The sequence below is a fragment of the Citrus sinensis genome, chromosome 3, assembly GCF_022201045.2.
Source record: "Citrus sinensis cultivar Valencia sweet orange chromosome 3, DVS_A1.0, whole genome shotgun sequence".
NCBI classification, from domain to species: Eukaryota; Viridiplantae; Streptophyta; class Magnoliopsida; order Sapindales; family Rutaceae; genus Citrus; species Citrus sinensis.
Window position 1 is genome coordinate 43,774,787 of NC_068558.1, and position 19,514 is coordinate 43,794,300.

A 19,514-nucleotide genomic window follows, 5' to 3' on the forward strand; every position below is an offset into this window, starting at 1 on the left:
CCCTTAAAATGTTGAAGTAAACACTGGAGTGGAAACTAGTAAGAATCAACACTCCTCACTCCTCACTCCTCACTCCAAAAAGTAAACACAATATAAATGTATTTACAATTAATGAGGATATTTTATATGTTGGGATAGGGTTATCGACTCTATAAATTTTTCCAAGTACTTTATACACTCACGTGCTTAATTTAAAAAATTAAAGTTCTGTTTTTTTATATTTTTTAAATGTCAAAAAAAAATCTTACTTAAGTAAGTTAAATTAATTTACTCAAGACACCAATAAAACTATTTACTATTTAAATATATATAACAATAGAAACGAATTATATTGTAAAAAACTTCTTTTACGTAAGTTTCAGTTACTAGTTTTTATTTATTAAAAAAATATGTTCAATATTAGTTTACTTCTCAATTTTCTAACAAAAAAATTGAAAAAAAAACCCCCCCCCCCCCCCCACCCCCAAAAAAAAAAGAAGAAAAAGAAGACTACAAAAAATGGAAGAAGAAGAAGCCGGAGAAGAGTACAAAGATACTTTTTTACTTTTTTTTTTAGATTAAAAGCAAAAATATTATAAAGTATTGATTTACTTCTTGTTTAATTAAATATTATTTAAGAGATTGGAAATAATATTTTAGAGTTTATGGTAAGAGAATTATATATTGAATCATGAGTATGTTACATGAGTGTTCGAAATAAGGGTCCGGCTGCTTTGCAACTGGTGTTTGGTACCCCTATTTTGTCATTTAGTGATTTAATGATTAAATCTAACCAAAGAGTTGCATGGCCGTGCAGATGGGTTTGCATGGTTATTAACATTGTCATCCCTGATGTTTTCTGAAAAATTAAAAAAGGTAAAAGTTTCTAAATGTTGACATATATGTCCAGATTGTTTCAATTTTTTTTACAATTAAATTTATTGACCTAGTTTGACTATTAGCATGAGTATAATGTATGGATAATAATGTAATCTCATGTATAAATTTTAAAATGCACGAAAAATTAACACGCCTTAAAAAATATTTTGTTAACATAATATCTATTTAATATACAATAATTATTTGAATATGTCAATTAAAAAATAATACCTGATAAAAAATATTAATTTGTTAACAATAATAATATATGACCATAACGAACATGCATATGCCTAAATTAAATGTTTCTAATAATATTATTAATGAACAAGTTGCGTAATTCGTAAGGTATATTTAATTAAATATGTTTTTATTTTGATACTATTATCTTCTTTATTTATGTTCTTTCTTTATTCATAATTAGCAGTTTAGCACCCATGAACTCTATCCTCTATTTTTGTTTCCTTTTTTTCATAAACTCTAACCTAATAAAATAGTTTTAATTAAAAGTTTAAAACCATCATATTTTAGAAGTAGATTTTTTGATCGACAAAAGTCCTACTATTGATTCTTTGGTCTATGAAGTAGTGTGATTTAAAAAAAGGGTCCAGCTACCGTTCACTTGGTGCATGTTACCCCATATTTTATCCATATATGAGTTGCCCATTAGATCTAACGCAAAACTTGCTTCAACAGCATGGATGTATTCTATTTGGCTTTTAACATTGACATCTCTATTGTTTTTCAAAAAAGCAAAATGATCAAAAGTTTGATAAATAATTTTGGATAATTTTAAAATTTTATATTTTGATCAAGTGATCTAATTTACTATTAAAATTAATGACAATATAAGGCCAATAACTTGAAAAAAAAATTAATGCATAATTTTTTTTGAAAATAATATAATATTAATTTAATATGTAATAAATAATTTAAATATATAATCAAATACATTAATTTATCAATAATATTAAACAATTTTTAGAAACAATATAAAATTCATTTAATCAATAATAAATAATTTAAATATGTAATTAAATTTTAATTTATCAATAATAATATGACCAAATGACAATGTTAAAAAATTTCATAATAATCAATTATGGTTTAGTATTCAAATATAAATAATAGAAATATACTCTTAAGTGTAAATAGTAGAAATATTTTGGACTTATATATTAAAATTTCAAAACTTTTAATTTTTTCACTTTTCAGCAAATAAGAGGGCTTGCAAAGTAATTTACCAAAAACAAGGGTACCATGCACCCGGGGCACCGTAGCTTCGTCCTCGAGGGTCGAAATAATTATATTATGTTAATTTACAAGAGAGAAAGTCTTTAATAGTAATCCTTATAATAAAATATTTTATCAAAATAAAATTATTCTACTAATTTTTAAAGTGTAAATAACCTCACCGTAGATATTGTTTTCTAATAAAATAGAAACAAAGTACAATGCCAAATAATTCTAGGATGAATTTTTTTAATCAAATTCTCAAGTTATTTCTGTTAATTTGAAGTATGGTAGCTTTAAAACCACAGATTATGAAAACAAAACAAAGCAAAACTCTACTTATCAAATAAATATGTATTTTGTAAATTCAAGATTCTCGCCTGGGGGGTATATCTTATCTTGTGAATATTTAAGTGGAATTGTAGAATATTGCAGAATTTCGAGGCATATTTGGAAAATCCTTGATTCTCTATAAATTAGAAACCGGCGTGGGGGACGGGCGACATTGCAGTTTAGCGACTTACTTACTCATCCAATCAATGTCGTCTTCGTTAATGACGGACTTTCTAAGGCAGTCGGGTGGCACCGCCGTGATTGACGGCGGACTTGCGACGGAGCTCGAACGACACGGTGCTGACCTCAACGATCCTTTGTGGAGCGCCAAGTGCCTTCTCACTTCCCCTCACCTCATTCGCCAGGCAAGCCACCTCTCCTCTCTGTTTCTAAATCATGCTCTGCCATAAATCTTACTAACTATGTTTGTAGTAATTTTTATTCCTTTTGCATTTTGAAAAATTGGAGATTTAGATTTTATTATTATTGGTGGTAGTAGTTAGTACTGCGCTAGATGGTTAAAAATTCAGTACAGGTGTTTTCTAAAGGCAGTAATGTCAAGAGTAAGATAAATGTAGCATATTTTCTTCATGTACTGAGTTTGGCAAATGGAGCAGGTACACCTTGACTACCTGGAAGCTGGTGCAGATATTTTAATTTCGGCATCGTATCAGGTATTAAAACCTTTCTCTCTGTCTGTCTAGTTCATTGATACTGTTGCTATTTGAAATTTATACTTGGTTTGAACAGGCGACGATTCAGGGGTTTGAAGCAAAAGGCTTCTCTAGAGAAGAAAGTGAAACCATGCTTAGAAGAAGTGTGGAAATTGCTCGTGAGGCACGGGATATGTATTTTGAGAGGTGTAGCAAAAGTTCTTGCGATAGTGTTACCGATGATAGGATTCCCAAACATCGCCCAATACTAGTTGCAGCATCTGTTGGGAGCTATGGCGCATATTTGGCTGATGGATCTGAATACAGGTGAGTCCAGCCTGCTTAGTGAAGTCATGTGATGCGGCGCATCGGCATCATCATGGCATAAGCAATGTGGTGCAGCTTCATTGGTTTTTGATATTATTAGAATCTAGTTGTTCACCAGTTGAAAGCACTGGTTTTTTAATTTTTAATTCTGTTGCCCTTTTCACTTCAGCTTTTTATGCTGTAAATATTAATGAACTATTTTGTGTAATTCATGGTCATATCATGATCCCAGAGGTTGTGTTATGAAGGATCACAGTACTTTATATATGCACAATTAGTGTGCCATGGGCAGGAATGATAATTTCATTTCCTATCCTATATAATTTTCCGATTTCTGTGGCATGAATCACAGACAAAACCCCCAGTTGAATCTGCTAGCATCTGCTGTGGTTTGATGTCCTTAATGTGATTGCACTTCATTAGCTTAATGGACAGTTTAGTAATCATCTGCTTTCTTCATTGTCGTTTTCTCTCTCCTATTTACAGTGGAAATTATGGTGATGCAATCACGGTGGAAACACTGAAAGATTTTCATCGCAGAAGAGTTCAGGTCCTGGTGGAATCTGCTCCTGACCTGATTGCATTTGAAACAATTCCAAATAAGATAGAAGCACAGGTATTGGCCAAATGCTTATAGAAGGTTTTTTTTTTTTTTCCCCTCTCTCCTTCCTTATATTAAAGTTGCCATATTGTTGGTGTCGTTTTCATTTTTTGTTAAAAGAGTAAAAGTATTTAGATTGATTTTATTTTCATTTTTCGTTGTTAAAGGATTAAAAGTATTTAGAGTAGATATTTGTTGTATCTTTGTCAGTAAACGGCCTCACTGAATGAGTCGCTGACACAAGTCTTTAGTTCCTCAATATAATGTTCAGTTTATTTTCCTTTGTGAATGTTCAAAATGTCTGAGTCAAAGCATTATTTGTGGAGTAAATTGCCATGAGAACAATTTTCTGAAAAGAATGTTTTTTTGCTATGATTTTGGAGCTAAATTTCTCTTTTTTTGTGCTGTGGTCTTGCAGGCTTATGCCGAGCTCTTAGAGGAAGAAAACATAAAAATTCCGGCTTGGTTTTCTTTCAACTCAAAAGATGGTGTCAATGTTGTTAGTGGCGATTCTTTGCTTGAATGTGCCTCAATTGCTGAATCTTGCAAACAAGTAGTTTCTGTGGGAATTAACTGCACACCTCCTAGATTTATTAGTGGGCTGATATTAATCATTAAGAAGGTAAGATTTTGTGCTTCTAATCTTCCCCTAACAATACTGGACAGTATACATGCTTGTCAACTGCAAATAGTTGAGATAGTTACATATTTGTTTCTCTTTGTTTTTCTGTATTCTTCTACATATTTCTACAATTCATTTTAGCCTTTTGAGTTAACTTGTGTGTTTATATATCTGTGCGGCACTCTGCTTTCTGGCAAACTAATCTTCATGTATAACTTGTTCAGGTGACTGCTAAACCAATACTAATCTATCCCAACAGTGGTGAGTTTTACGATGCCGATAGAAAGGAGTGGGTGGTAAGTTTCTTTTTGGTCTGAACTATGATTTTATATTTACATATGTGAGAATGTGTCGAAGAAATAAAATTGTGGATTGGCTTGAAGCTTAGTGTTAGTTATGTTTATCCTTGATCGATGGTGTTTATCTTTGGGAAGCAACACTTATGCCCAAAGACCACTTCAAGTTTCTTTCGTCAATATACTGATGATATCATTCTATAAGTCATGTTCTCGTGTGCTTTAGGAGTGTATGTGGATAAATTGTTTATTGCCCGATAATGACTTTTGTAGGTGGCTTTTTCTGCCATTTTATAATGAGTGTAACAACTATATGTGCCTTGTTTGGATTTTGAATAGAGTGAAAAAAAGAAGGGAACTAAAAATGCTTAAAAGACAGTTAAATTAAGCAAGTCAATATAAATTTCCTTATTCCACATGTGGTAACATTCCAAACTAACTTTCTATTTCTTTCTATTGCAGCAAAATACTGGGGTTTCAGATGAGGATTTTGTGTCATATGTAAGCAAATGGTGCGAGGTGGGGGCCTCCCTTGTGGGAGGTTGTTGTAGAACAACTCCTAATACCATCAAAGGCATATACCGGACTCTTTCCAATAGATCTTCTGTTTTGTCCCTGCGGTGACCACAATACTCATGCATAGTGGGAATTACTGGATAATGGATCCAACCCTGAAACCCTTTGAAATGTCTAACTTCTGTTTTGCCCCATGCATGGGATGGGGAGAGGTGAGCCTGACCTGAACTCATGCGCGCTAGTCTGTTTTCTGATGTGACAAATATGTCGCTAGTCCTTAAGTTAATAATCCTTGATGCCACTTGTATTATCTTGTTTAGAAAATGCTAATACTGCCCTATGTACAGTAAGATCGAACCTTTATACATCCTAAGCAATGCACACTTGGTTATGAAGAAATTTCCAATCTGTTGTTATTTCTCTCATCAGTTAACGTGATTTTGTTCTTTCACGTTGATGTGTTGACTTTTTGGGCCTCTAATTGATTGCAGATGATTTCATATATGGAATGGCTTTATTAATGTAAATAGTAATTACAGATGTTTTTTTAAAATTTTTTTTTCAAAATACATTTTATTGAATAGCTATGCTACCAACAAGATTGCGCATCTGATCAGAAAATGAAAGCAAAGCCAGAAAAAAGATTGAATCATGGTAACTGAGAGTAATTATTCTACCCACTCTGCCGAGGGTGCAGTGTTAATATTTGTCGAATGTAGTGGCCGTCATAGTTGCATTTCTGTCATGTACATACATGGCCGATGCTTGGGACTAATTTTTTAAATTAAATATTTATCTCATATCTAGTAATTAAATTTAAAAAAAAAAGTGGATTAAGTTCAAATTCAGTTCATCAATCATGGGATTAGTTATCTTAATTTTTACACGAGTCTAAAGAGAATTAGATTAAGCAATATTTGTCCCTTTATTACATTTTCTTTATTTATTTATTTGCAATATTTAATGTTAAAATAATTAGTTGAAAGTATATTATGTGTCAACAAAATTATTATTTGGAAACATGGAATTTATCATTTGATTATTATATAAATATTTTTAAAATATTTGATAAATAATAAATCTTATTTAGTTATTTTCATTATATTTTATTTCATAGGCAATAATATACATCATATATAAGACATAAAATGTGAACAAATTTAATTGTTCTTATTAAATATCATTTAACTTCGCTTATATTTAATTTAACATAGTCTAATTCAATATCAGACCAAACATAAAACAATACTATATTTAATACAACTTATTCCAATCTAATTCAATTGCAAGCTAACCTTTGCCCATTGGTCCTTAATAGCGGTGCATATCAACCTAATCTTACTCAATACCAGCCAATGTTTCTTAATAAGACTCCGTTTGATATAATTTTTTAAATAAAATTTTATTCAAGTAGCCTTTTTATAAATAGAGTTTTTATCAAAAAATTTAATTATTTGATTGTCAATCAAAATTTTTATTAAAAATTATAAAATTACTACAAAATTTTAAAGTTATATTATAAAAAGAATGAAATGAAAATGTAAAATAAATAATGAGCATTTTCGACAATTAAGCTTTTTAAAAAAGCTCTTCAACCTCAACTCTGATAAACCCAAAATTTTATCCTTTACTCATAGAGACAAATAGCTTATTTAAGCCTCAAAAGTCAAAACCTTTCTTAAAAACAACTAAACAATTAAAAAGAACTTACAGGATTAAATAAATACTTATATCTATTAAATAAGCAAACACCAAACAAACTCTAACTTATAACACTAATTTATATTCTTCTATATACAGTACAAAATGGCTTAGCGTTGACCTTTCAAAAGAGGCTGCTATACTACTCATCCACGATTAATTGCAGAGTCAAGCCTATGGTATATTGGTAACCACAACACAACATCCCAATATTGACAGTGAAAAGAAAAGCATCTACTTAACAAAATTTTCATATCATTTCAATCTCGTAACATTTCATAGAACAAAAATAGGGAGAACTGGTACTTGTCCCTCAGTGATTTAGGACAAGAAGTTTGTCACATTGGCCAAAATAGTGATCTCCTAGTTTTCTGTCTGCAAACTAAATTTTTTAATCAGTTGATGGATCAACCCTTAAACTCGCATTCCAATTTCAAAACAAAGGTCTACCTTTGGAGTTGCTTCTATGGTGGGTATATCGTGAACTTCCAGGAAACACAAAACTATCCCAAGAGCCATAAGTCTTGAGGTTATTACCCCAAGAACAGGGTTCTAACAGAGCCATATTATGCAGGAGGCCTGAAAACAAAAAGACTGGACTACAATCACTTCCTATTTCCTAATATGGCTCCTACCATCAGCAAAACTAAGCAGCCTGGAAATTCATATGAGAAACAATAAAGTAGACATCTACATATTGCAACACACAATGTACTTAAACTTGTATTCACAAGAACTGAGTCAGTGAATTATAAAAGTTAGAAGCCAGTCTGTTTCCTACAACGTTCTCCAGGATACTGCAAGTGTTACATACCAAGAAAACAGGGCTCTAAGCATCAGATCACGTATCAACTATCAAACCCAGAATAAATGCCACTTTCTCTTAACAACCTCTTCTCCTCTTCTACATAACTTTTCCCTCTACTAGCCTGACCAAGTTCTCTTTTTCTCTTCTCCTTTTGGGAGAAAGAGAGATTCTTCTTCTCTTTCTCTTTCTGGGTTTGAAAATTTGTCAGTTGCTCCCCCACTGCTACTGCAGTCCTTGTTTTCTGTTGTTCTTCAGAGGATTCTTCAAGGACTTTAGCTTCGCGATGTTCTCTGCCAGTAGACCAAGTCCAATCTGGCGTTACATCTTCTTTTGGTGGAGGCACCTTTAAAACTGATAGTCCACCTTTATAGCCGTGTCGCTTCAAGGCTGCAAAATCGATAGCACCACTCTTTTTCCCTCCAGAGCTAACTGTATGCATGCAGCAAGAAATACATACAACATAAGAAAGATGGAAATGCTTGCAAAAAAGAATGTTTTGTAAAAATTAGCAGGCAAATATAGCAACAGTTGCGCATTTCTACAGTTCCACCGACCGATTCCAGGCACATTCTTCATCCAACGTCAAAAAAGTTACAAAAAGGCTAGGGTTTTGGTACTCATCAACATGTGTTTTCAATTCACAATGATTCTCTAAATAAATTAAACTTTTTTTATGCAATAGAATCAACAACTTATTTCTAGAAGGGCCATCATAAAACAATAAAAGGTAGGTAGTAATTGGAAGAATAAAACAACTACACTTTGTTAAGTTCTAACAAAATTCATTCACCAATGCAGCCATTAGGCTATTAAGCTATTAAATTTAGCTTTCAAGGCGAACTTCATATTTAGGTTCAAAGCACAAAACATGAAACTACAGGCACGAACAGATAAAATATGTACAAACAGACTAACGAGTTCACTCAAAGAATGATTAGACGGATTCTAAAAGAAAGAACCTTGAGCAAGTTTTTTCTTTGGGTTGCCGATATCGTCATCAGATTCGGCATCTGAGTCTGATGATGACGATGAATCGTCATCCTTATCACTCCAAGAAATCGCCCTCGCCCTCTTCATATTATGAAGATGACCACCTTCGAGTAAGCCCTAAATTAAACAGCAGTATTAGTGGACTATAACCTCCAATTTGATTCCACAATTTTTTTCGCGTTTTGCGAATCGATTCGTTCACGGATGGGGGCTAGGCCGGGAGGGTAAATAATGCAGAGCAGAACCATGAGGAAATTGCACCGTTGCCCCATGATTGTGGCTTAATTCTAGAAATATGACGAATTCATAAGGAAAAGTCGTAAATATCCTTAAAGAATAAAGAGAGTATATTTATTCTCCATTTTTTACCCATCCATATATGTGTGTGTAGGGATACAAACAACCTTTATGTATTTATATTTTCTTACGACACTTATATTCATACTCGATTTACTTACTTGAACATGGCTGAGTAATTTAAAAATTATTCAATTATTATCCAATTTAATTAAAAATTACTCAATTATTATCCAACTTGCATTTTATCATAGCCGAGTAGTTTTTCAACTACTTGACTATCATTTATACATGACAATGGTCAAATAAATGTTTTAACTATTATACTTTTACTTGACCATACTTGATAAATAATTTTATACGAATTATGACAATTCAAAATATAATTTTAAGACACATGAAATTATTTTTTTAGGGAATCGGGGGAAATATTAGAATAGTCTAAACCCATATGATCACCTTCACTTTATTAACCACAAAATAAACCTAAACGTTGAGAAAGTGAATGGGAAAATTTTAAGTTGAAATGAAAATTGTGTAACTTGTAATTCACAAATAAGGGTATTTCAATCTTTATGCAGGTAAAGTTGTCACATAATGAAAAACTGGAAAGAATGGCACATATTTAAAAATTAGACACTTTTGGGGGTGTGCATTCATTTAAAAAAAAAAAAAAACCCTCCTAGAACGAAACCAAAATGAAGTGTTTGGCTTATATTATTTTAGCCTAACTTCAGAACTTTGACGACACCATTCACTGAAATAACAAATAAAAGAGGTAATCTAAGTTTCTCTACGCCGGTATGGGAATTTTCAATTACTTGACAAAGATTGATTTATTCTCTATTTGCTCTCTATGGAGTATGGAGCTCAAACAATTAGGTAGCATTTGTTTTTTATTTGAAATCTGAATAAATTTGAATGTTTCTGAAATCTGAATGTATATGTTAGAATAATATTTTTTTTTTGTCTGAGTGTAAGTAGTAAATTATATGTTTTTATAAATTCAAAACATTTTAAATCTAATATTTTTACACTTATGGCCTTGAAAGTGTTATATATACTTGAAGTTTAAATGGTATATATTTACAGTATTATCTAATACAATAGTTTGTATATGTTATAAATATTTATAAGGTAAGCATATGGTATATAATTTACGAAAAATAATCTTGATAACATTATTATTTACAATTTAACATAGTATTTATACATAAAAAAAATTGTTATCCAATAACAAAGGAATATATTTAAAATTTAAATTGAATGTAAGTTAAGTATTTAATATTAAGTAACATTTGAGACGAGGAAATTATAATATGATATCTAATAGATGGGTAGGAAATAAATACATTTAATGAGGATAGTTGTGAGAACAAAATTGATATTCTATTAAGACATTTTATCATTTAGATAAAAGTTAGAAAAATTTTATTTTTCCTATTGAGATAAAAATATCTTACAAGAAGACTTTAAATACAAAAACAAACAACATTAAATATCAAAATATCTTAAACTAAGGCAAATTAAGATTTCAGACACAAAAATAAACAGCTCCTCAACAAACATTAGGTAGTTGGGGGACAAATAGCAAAAGCATCATCTCAAAAATAAAACCTAATTACCAAATAAAGATTTAATTAAAAATCTAATTTTCATAAACCCTAAACTTATATTATGCCCCTTTATCAAATCCTTTACAACTCAAATTCCAACAAATCAAACTCTAACTTAACAAACCTAAACTCTAACCAAAATCCTAAATCAACCATCACAAAGCAAAGCTTTGAATCAAACCACACAAATAAGAAGCCAATAATTAAAATGCTAATAGTACACTCTAGTGCTACAACATTCTTGTCATTAGTTCATTTCATAGGTTAGCATTATAGTTTATCTCCTTCTATTATTTCTTTTCTCCTTTTCTTTAAGTTGAACATTGACAGAGTAAGAAAAACTTTACTAATTAAATAAAAAGTCACTTACAATTAGAAGGGATATAACAAGTCTTACTCCTTAAACGAATCATACTACAAAAATAAAAAAGAAAAGGCAACAAATATCATGGAAAACAAATACAAACTAGTTCAAACTCTTGCTCTGCTTTTGATTGATATTGTTGGAATATGATGATGAAAGTCTTTTATAAGGTCGGGTACTTGTGGTAGCATGCTTAGTAGAAGCATGAGCTTCTGTATACGAGACATAATTCCACCAAGAATGAGGGACTCAAATTAAAAAAAAAAAATGCATCAAACACACTAATCCCATAGGAGAGGGGTTCATCAGACCTATAATATTCCAATATGAGATTTTCATCATAAATTGCCTATCTGCTTACCTCGTCCTCAAGTAAATTCTAAATTGATCCGCAAATTCTTCTTGCAAAGCCTCTTGTTTCCACTATTTCTTTACTACCGTCATGTCATTTCGCTCTACCTCAGCCACCCAAATTTAGAGTTATTTTGGGTGAGAATTATTACGTATAGAGAAAAATATGGTATTAGAGATAAAGAAAAGAAAAATAAACGACAAATTGTGCGTGTTTTTATTTAATTTATTTTGGGTGTTCTTGTAAAAGTCTATTGTTTATAACGTGGGGAATTATTTTATTTTCGAAGTCAACTAACTGTCAACCAAAATTGCAACCGGAGGTAGGGGGCAAATCGATAATAACTTGATCTTTTCCATCTAACTGCAATTATTCCTACCGCAGGGAGAGGATTGAAAATTACCCTTTAAACAAAATAAATTCTGAGGGTTTTAAACTCCCATCATTTTGCGAGTGAGCGCGCTGAGTTCTGTGGCGGCCTGTGGTTTCAGTTCTGTAGCAGAGCCTCCAGTTTCACCGTATTCTCCACTCATAGCCAATTACAGGTGCACACTTGTCCCTACATCATTCTCCCATAATTTTTGACAGATTTACGCTGGCACTAATTTTATGTTTCTAATCGGCAAGCATTTGTTCTCAAATCCGTTTTAAGTAAACTGATTTCGAACAATATAGCTTCAATTTCAAATGGAGCTTGTTCAAGCTTCTGTTTACTGCAAGAATCCGATTTGGTTCGTTATAGAAAGAGATGAAGTCGGATGCATCATTCGGGCTGGTGTTCTGATTTTTTATTTTTATTTTTATTTTACATGTCTCTCAAATTGGTTCGTGTTGAGTTATGAATGGCCTGGAGTTTTAATTATTAGTTATATGTTCATTTATCTCATTGCATACACGGTCTTTTATCTTCATAATGTCACAGCGGTAAAGTACTGCCAAGTTGTTCAATATGGAGATTACAGCCAACAGTGAAGATGGATCGCTCATTCTCATAAAGCAAGGAGCTGAAGCTGTAAGTCAAGATATTATTAGCGCATTTAAGGTTCTGTTTGGGAATCGGCAATGGAATTGGGTTTTAGCTCTTTCACGCACAAGTGACAATAGCTGGCCTGATTCTTTTGCAGCTTCCCTTGCAGCTGCATCAGGTTTTTATTTTTTTTATTTTTTCACCCTTTCTGATATTCAAATGTTCTTGCAGAGGGTTTTTGAGTCAACTTTTGTGGGAAGGAGGTGTGTTGTCAAGGAGCGTTTCTCAAAGAAATATAGGCATCCATCTCTGGATTCAAAAATCACTCTCAAACGCCTGAATGCGGTTGGTTCTTTAGATGATATGCCCATTTGTTATTTTATATCTATTTAAATATGATCTTTCTTCTCTGAGTTCTTCCCTAATAAAATCTTTGGAACAGGAGGCTAGGTGCATGACCAAAGCTAGAAGACTTGGAGTTTCAACTCCGGTGCTTTATGCTGTTGATCCTGTTCAGCATACACTGACATTTGAGTATGTCGAGGGTCCTTCTGTCAAAGATATATTCCTTGAATTTGGTTTGCATGGTATCATGGAAGAGCAGTTGGAGGATATTGCATTGCAGATTGGTAATGCAATTGCTAAACTACATGATGGGGGTCTCATTCATGGCGATTTGACCACATCAAACATGTTAATTAGGAGTGGCAAAAACCAGCTGGTCAGTTTTCTTCTTTTATTTTCTCTATCCCTTTGCTAATATTGTGATCTGTGAAGATGTTTCACAAACCGCCAATATCTTCTGTCAGGTCCTCATTGACTTTGGTTTGAGTTTCACATCAACCCTTCCAGAAGACAAAGCTGTTGACTTATATGTACTTGAGAGAGCCTTACTTTCGTTGCATTCTTCATGTGGTAATGTGGTAAGTCAGTAGATTCAGTTTAGATTATTTCACTGTGAGCTCTTCTCTGTTTCTTTCCTGAAAGAATTATCCTAATAATTTACAAATTTTAGAATGAAAACTTCTGGATATGTATAAATGATGCTATGTTCTTTTAGTTCATATTCCTTATTGATTTTGGAAAAGAAGACATGAAATATGAAGATTACTTGATGAAATTTTTGAGGAGGATTTGTTTGGGAATTTGTTAGATACAACAGTACCAAGCTCTTCACATGTTGATGTTCTGTATTGTTGGTTTGGAATGGTTCTCGAAATTGGTTGCAAAGAAAATAATATGAAATACAAATTGGTGCCCCCAAATGTTTTTGTGTGTGTGTAGATGGACCGGATACTTTCTGCATACAGGAAGTCATCAAAGCAATGGTCATCCACATTGAACAAGTTGGCTCAAGGTATGATTTTTCTCTTCAACTGTTTTTTTTTCTTCTTATTTTATTTTTGTATTTTTTCCCTCTGTTTTTTTCCTCATTTATTGTTTTCATATTGCATCTGTCTCAATTTTATTTCAGTGCGACAAAGGGGTCGAAAGCGCACCATGGTTGGATGAGCCTGTATGAATTATTTATTGTGGCAGGAGGAAGAGATGCTCATGGACTGATTAGTGTTACACTAAAGTTAATATTGTTATGCTGCTTTCATTAACATTTTCCAATTGTACGGTAAGGCATAATGCTTGGAGCTTTTGGTCTGCTAGTTCTGATGTATCTGTATCAGTGTAGGTGTTATCTTCAGGCCTGGTTGGGCGTAGTTGCATGTATATTTGATCCAATATTGGCATTCACAATAACAAATCAAATTAGCATTACTGCAAGTATAAGTTCGTTTCCATCTCATAACCTCCTGATACACCTACACTCTTATATCATACATGCAAGCAGGCCACAGTTTTCTATTGTGTTTTCTTGTTCATATTAATTTGTCATATTAATTTCAGGAAGTGCTCCCTTATCAAATTTGTTGAGAGTATGTCGACTGGTCGCCAAAAGAATGTTCTTGACGACTGAGTTTCCACAAGGAAACTGGTCTCTCATCCCTGCTTGTCAGATTTTGCGACAAAAAATTTGCCTCTGTCACCCTTAATGTCTACTTCTTTGACCATAGTTTTATGTCTTATTGTAAACCCTCAAATGGGGGATGGGTTTTCATGGGTGGGCACTTGGTTTGGATTTAAGCATTGAAGCCGATCAGATTTAAAAATCAGTTAACGGGGGGGCAAAAAAAAAAAAAATCCCCAAAATTTGAAAAACCAGCTGCCTCCAAAACCCCTAACCTAACACTGGCGCTGCAGCCTGCAAACCTGCACCTCAAAATTTGATTTCTATTTTCCAGAGTCACTGCCCACGTTACCTACCCTCTGCCGTCTGCAACTTCATTCGCGCCGTGCGGAGCCGCTGCATCTCCCACTACCCTGCGCCGTGAAGGCGAAGCTGCTGCAAGTCCCTCTTCCTGTGACCGTGCTTCGAGGTTCCTCCGCTACCATTCTCCCTTAAAGCTCACACCATGGCAGTAAATTTAGTTGATTTCCCTTTCTTCTCTAGTGCTCTTGGTTGGTAATTAATAATAATTTTCTTTGATTAATATTCTTTAAAAGAAAAAGTAAGAAAATGGTTTTCTTATGCGGTGATCTTACAAAACGCACATTTATTTTCATAATCCTAATGGCGTGTGAAAACCAAATCTTATACCAGCTGCAAAATTGGTTCATTATATCTGCTGTAAATGCAGCTCTATCTCCTTGTCTGCATCTGTTCCGCGTTCTGTTTCGTAACAAACTGTTTAATCAATGGATTCAAGAATTTGAACTGTCTGTCTTCATCATAGTTCCTGATACTGTTAATTTTATAAAATCGGTCCTGTTATTGATTTACGTTTCTGCCGTGCAACCTGAAATTTTAACCCGAACCGAATTGATTCGGGTTTACAATTCGAACCTTGACCCCTCTCAAAAACTTTGCTGCAGTATCAATGAATGCAATTGTAGATTGCTATCACCTGTCTCGGCGGGACTTTTTGCTCTGCTCGAAAGCTCGTGTGTTTACGCCCTGCTTGTTTTAGATTTGGTTTGACTCACTGTCAAGGCTGGACCTTGCTTTCATTTTCCTACGGTTAAAATTTTACCCATCACCTTCAGCTTTTGGCATTTGTCCTATGTACCACGTGATGGGCACATGAAGAGACATGCCCCATTAACAACGGTAGAGTGGTCCATAGAAACAGCAATTGGCATAGAAGTATTTTTTTTTTTTTTAATTAGAATTGGCATAGAAGTTAGGAGCCGAATAAAAGCACTTACATCTCTCACTTTCTTTTGTCAAATTAGCGCTGCTGCAGGCTGCAAAATCATTTTCCATTTGCCATTTTTTGGGAATGAATACGCTTCTGTTGCTAAGACTAAGAAAGCCAGTTACAAATTGAAATGAGTTACGATGTACGGTGTTCAAATTTCACATTAAATTTGTTTTCGCGAGGAAATGAAAAGTAGGCTTTCGCTTTCCTTTGCACCAACTTGGCTGGTCTATTCTATTCACTGAGACCATCGGTTAAAAAAGCTTCATACCCCTCACCAGCTCATAATAACAGCACAAATAAGGAGGAGAAATTCGAAAGCTTCAAATGAAAATGATGTACATGTGACGATCACATATATACATTACGATTTTTTTTTTTTTTTTGGGTGTGATAATACACCAACCCAAAGGGTTTTTTTTTCCTTTTATTTATTTATTTTTGGTCATTTCAAATGGTCGGGACCCAGTTCGAATGCCTTTTCCACCTTTTGAGTCCAAAAATTTCCAATAGATTTCTATAGTGAAAATATTCTTCTAATGCAATTCATAAAGTTAAAAAAAAATAAAAAAAAATGAAGAAGCCCAGCCCTAGTTTCAAATAGCTATAAGCCTACAAGGACAGGGCCTGTCGTGGGTCCATGTTGGATTTCATTTCAATCATTCGTACAACTATCAAAGTCAAGTGCAGCCCGAATTATAAAGTTGTGGGTCCGGCTCCACCATCCAAACGGCCAACCGTTTTACGGCATTATTGTTTTAAACTCTTTCCAGCTCCCGCCATATCATCCATCGTCTTCGTTCCAAAAACATGATTAAATAAATAAATTAATTAATCAAATCACTTCTTCTCTGATGGATCACACGCTCCAAAACACACACGTAAAACTGTTAGCCTTCGATCTCCTTTCCCTTACGCCAACGCCAGACCCGGCCACATTCTCTCGCTCTGGTAAGCTCCTCTCACGTGCCGAAATCGTCGGCACAATCACCTCACGTGACCACAAACCCAGCAAATTCATCAAGTTCACGGTCGATGACGGCACGGGTTGTGTCCCATGCGTCCTCTGGCTTAACCATCTAACTTCTCTGTATCTCCCTCGGCGTGACCCATCAACTGTTCGATTAATTGCCGGCGTGGCTACTGATTTTGCCGCGAAGATCAAAATCGGTTTGGTGGCTAGAGTGCGCGGGAGGATCGCTAGTTATCGAGGCGACGTGCAGATTATGGCTTCCGATGTTGTGATTGAGAGAGACCCCAACATGGAAGTCTTGCATTGGTTGGATTGCTTGAGGTTGGCGCGCAAGCGTTATGACGTTGTTGTGAATAAATCTTAAGTAGTTGGCTTTTGCTGTTCAATTTACTGATATGGGGGGTTTTTTTTTTTTTATGTGTAATTACTCCCTGTCCATGTCCATGAATTTAATCATGCATGTTAATGATTTAAATGAAATTTCTCTTGAAATGTCCAGAAATTTAGAGGAGGGCCCCCATTGACTTTAAGCTCTTGATATTTCTGCATATCAAATCATGTGCTCAGTCTGTTAATTATCTTATAATACTTCTATAGTTTTATTATGTGTCGTGCAGCAGTTGTTACTTGAGAACATTGATTGCGAGTATCTGGTCCTTTTTTCATTAAGGTTATGGCGGTCACTAATCTATATTTTGGGGGATACTATTTAGAAGACGCATTCTACAAGTTTGTGTAATTGTTCGAGGAGCCCATTTGTGTGAAATGGATGGAATTTGCCCAACTGATATAATTATTAGTAACTTGCTGTGTATGATTGGGTAGCTGAGGAAAAGGGAAATTGAGCAGAGACAAGATCGGATATCAGATTGTTGCCATCAGAGGCTGGAAACGGCTTTCAGCCTGTTTTGGCTACAAATACCGCAAGTCGTGATCTATATATGTTAATGCAAACTAAAGAATATAATTACGTGACAAAATAGTCGTTGATATTGACTGAAGATTAGGCACTAATTACGTGACAAAATAGTCGTTGATATTGACTGAAGATTAGGCACTTAAAGAGATAATCTTATTGCTGAATATTCATTGTAGTAATAATGCTGAGTTTGGTAATGGCGCCGTCACAAAACAATGCAATTGATCCTCCTTTATTGCCAATCCGGATTTTTGTACGCATATAGAGTTTGTATTTTGCTGAATGCTATTTATGGCAGCCACATACATGATTGATCTCGAATGAGAATTTATGAGGAGGTTTCATGCGTGGGTACAAAACTGGAAATTAAAGATGTTCGCTATAGTTGGTGCTTGTCAATCATGGAGATGGGTGAGGCAGATCATTCGAAGACATTTGGACTTTATGAATTATTTTTAATGTGTATAAACCTTATCCTTGGCAATTATATGTGAAGTAAATGTACTTTCACTGACAGCAAATCAGTTCACTGCAGAACTGTAAATATTCCACTAATTTTTCATTTATATCTTATCAAAAAAAGACACAGATGGTACACCACTGAGTCTTGGTCTTTGGCAGCAATACTCAAGTTGGATATATTCTTAAGTCGCCTAATTATTTTCTAAACATTTGTCGCCTAATCAAGAAGAGTTAAAGAGTCGGTAAATTATTTGCTTTAGAAGCTTTAGGCATGGCTCTACTTGTATAATACATTTTCAGATGGAAATAGAGGGTCCCTCGAAATGACCAGTTATTTGATATGTGAAGAAGAAATATTAGTATGCTACCATATTCTCCTGCTGTAAGAAACATATCCAGACTGAGATGAGATGCCCTCTGTCGTTTCTCTGTCCTTTTGAAGATCTGGTTCTCCACCATCCATGTAGTAAATATATTCCCTGTAGTATTTCCCAGTTTTATTTCACTGGTTTCTCAATATGATTTCTCATAAATTGCCTTGATTATGGAGATTGCTAGATCAATGGGGGTCACTCTTGCTACTGGACAATATATTATAACATGAACATTACGTTAAAACAATAAATCCTTTGGTTAAAACCATCAACTATAATTCAAGAACATTCATGTTGTATCATAAAAAATTAATAACAGAATATACAGAAGTGTACCTGAATTTATAGTAATTAATTACTCTCTATAGTCGTGTGGTTGGCCTTCCAAATCAATAAGTTCACCTAGAAAACCTTTTAAATTTCTCTGTGCTTTTTCTCTGACGATGAGATGTGGAGAAAAAATAAAATAATATGCGTGACCTGAGATCCATAACTATTTATATAGACGACTTTTCCTATTGTTTTTAAATATTCATATTTCAGCTTATTATAAAAATAGAAATTACCTAATATCTACACATTAGAAGTTCATATCTTAATAAATATATTAAAGCCTGTATTACCATAAACTTTAATATATCACTTTTAATTAAGATTAACCTTATATGTTAGTCGGCAACACATAATTATTTATATATAATCCCAATATTAAATTAAGAATCCAACAATTCAAAGAGACATAAATTTTTCAAATATTTTTTCAAGCTAAATAATCTTTCTTGACCTAATTATTTTTGTTTCCCTTGCACACACAAACATTCTAAATTTCATTATTAATAAGAAAATAACATTTTGATATAAGGTGCTGATAGGGATTATAGTGCATTAAACACGGTTGGTGTTGGTGATAATGCCCATGATCTAGCCAGATGGAACAAGGTTGGCTGAAGATAGACCTCACGATTTGATATGCAACCTGAAGGGTGATGAAACATGGCAAA

At 33.6% G+C, this 19,514-nt stretch overlaps 4 protein-coding genes across 4 annotated transcripts; 3 read left to right on the forward strand and 1 right to left on the reverse strand.

Moving 5' to 3' along the window:
• Nucleotides 1–2,567: 2,567 nt before the first annotated feature.
• LOC102628438 (selenocysteine methyltransferase) lies at nt 2,568–5,838 on the forward strand. The gene is made up of 7 exons (XM_006479617.3): nt 2,568–2,789; nt 3,042–3,098; nt 3,175–3,404; nt 3,891–4,020; nt 4,424–4,627; nt 4,852–4,923; nt 5,386–5,838. The coding sequence occupies exons 1-7, from the start codon at nt 2,631–2,633 to the stop codon at nt 5,545–5,547; spliced, it is 1,014 nt and encodes a 337-aa protein (XP_006479680.2). The 5' UTR covers nt 2,568–2,630; the 3' UTR covers nt 5,548–5,838.
• Nucleotides 5,839–7,835: 1,997 nt separating this feature from the next.
• LOC102628740 (uncharacterized) lies at nt 7,836–9,200 on the reverse strand. The gene is made up of 2 exons (XM_006479618.4): nt 8,908–9,200; nt 7,836–8,377 (listed from the first exon to the last, which is right to left on the reverse strand). Exons 1-2 carry the CDS (start codon nt 9,023–9,025, stop codon nt 7,989–7,991), a joined length of 507 nt encoding a protein of 168 aa, XP_006479681.2. The 5' UTR covers nt 9,026–9,200; the 3' UTR covers nt 7,836–7,988.
• A 2,743-nt stretch (nt 9,201–11,943) lies between these two features.
• On the forward strand, nt 11,944–14,316 carry LOC102629012 (uncharacterized). The gene is made up of 7 exons (XM_006479619.4): nt 11,944–12,112; nt 12,490–12,579; nt 12,766–12,879; nt 12,977–13,255; nt 13,344–13,457; nt 13,819–13,891; nt 14,009–14,316. Exons 2-7 carry the CDS (start codon nt 12,517–12,519, stop codon nt 14,044–14,046), a joined length of 681 nt encoding a protein of 226 aa, XP_006479682.1. The 5' UTR covers nt 11,944–12,112; nt 12,490–12,516; the 3' UTR covers nt 14,047–14,316.
• A 2,112-nt stretch (nt 14,317–16,428) lies between these two features.
• Nucleotides 16,429–17,410, forward strand: LOC102629296 (CST complex subunit STN1). The gene has a single exon (XM_006479620.4). It carries the CDS (start codon nt 16,640–16,642, stop codon nt 17,120–17,122), a length of 483 nt encoding a protein of 160 aa, XP_006479683.2. The 5' UTR covers nt 16,429–16,639; the 3' UTR covers nt 17,123–17,410.
• The last annotated feature ends 2,104 nt before the right edge of the window (nt 17,411–19,514 follow it).

What these genes read in the sequence shown, in the direction of transcription:
- LOC102628438 (XM_006479617.3), top strand. Translation starts at nt 2,631, where the DNA reads ATGTCGTCTTCGTTAATGACGGACTTTCTAAGGCAGTCGGGTGGCACC. An exon ending in TAATTTCGGCATCGTATCAG is followed by an intron (nt 3,099 to 3,174) that starts GTATTAAAACCT and finishes TGGTTTGAACAG; the next exon opens with GCGACGATTCAGGGGTTTGA. An exon ending in CAAATAAGATAGAAGCACAG is followed by an intron (nt 4,021 to 4,423) that starts GTATTGGCCAAA and finishes GTGGTCTTGCAG; the next exon opens with GCTTATGCCGAGCTCTTAGA.
- LOC102628740 (XM_006479618.4), bottom strand. Translation starts at nt 9,025, where the DNA reads ATGAAGAGGGCGAGGGCGATTTCTTGGAGTGATAAGGATGACGATTCA. An exon ending in AAAGAAAAAACTTGCTCAAG is followed by an intron (nt 8,378 to 8,907) that starts GTTCTTTCTTTT and finishes GCATGCATACAG; the next exon opens with TTAGCTCTGGAGGGAAAAAG.
- LOC102629012 (XM_006479619.4), top strand. Translation starts at nt 12,517, where the DNA reads ATGGAGATTACAGCCAACAGTGAAGATGGATCGCTCATTCTCATAAAG. An exon ending in GGAGTGGCAAAAACCAGCTG is followed by an intron (nt 13,256 to 13,343) that starts GTCAGTTTTCTT and finishes ATCTTCTGTCAG; the next exon opens with GTCCTCATTGACTTTGGTTT. An exon ending in ATTGAACAAGTTGGCTCAAG is followed by an intron (nt 13,892 to 14,008) that starts GTATGATTTTTC and finishes ATTTTATTTCAG; the next exon opens with TGCGACAAAGGGGTCGAAAG.
- LOC102629296 (XM_006479620.4), top strand. Translation starts at nt 16,640, where the DNA reads ATGGATCACACGCTCCAAAACACACACGTAAAACTGTTAGCCTTCGAT.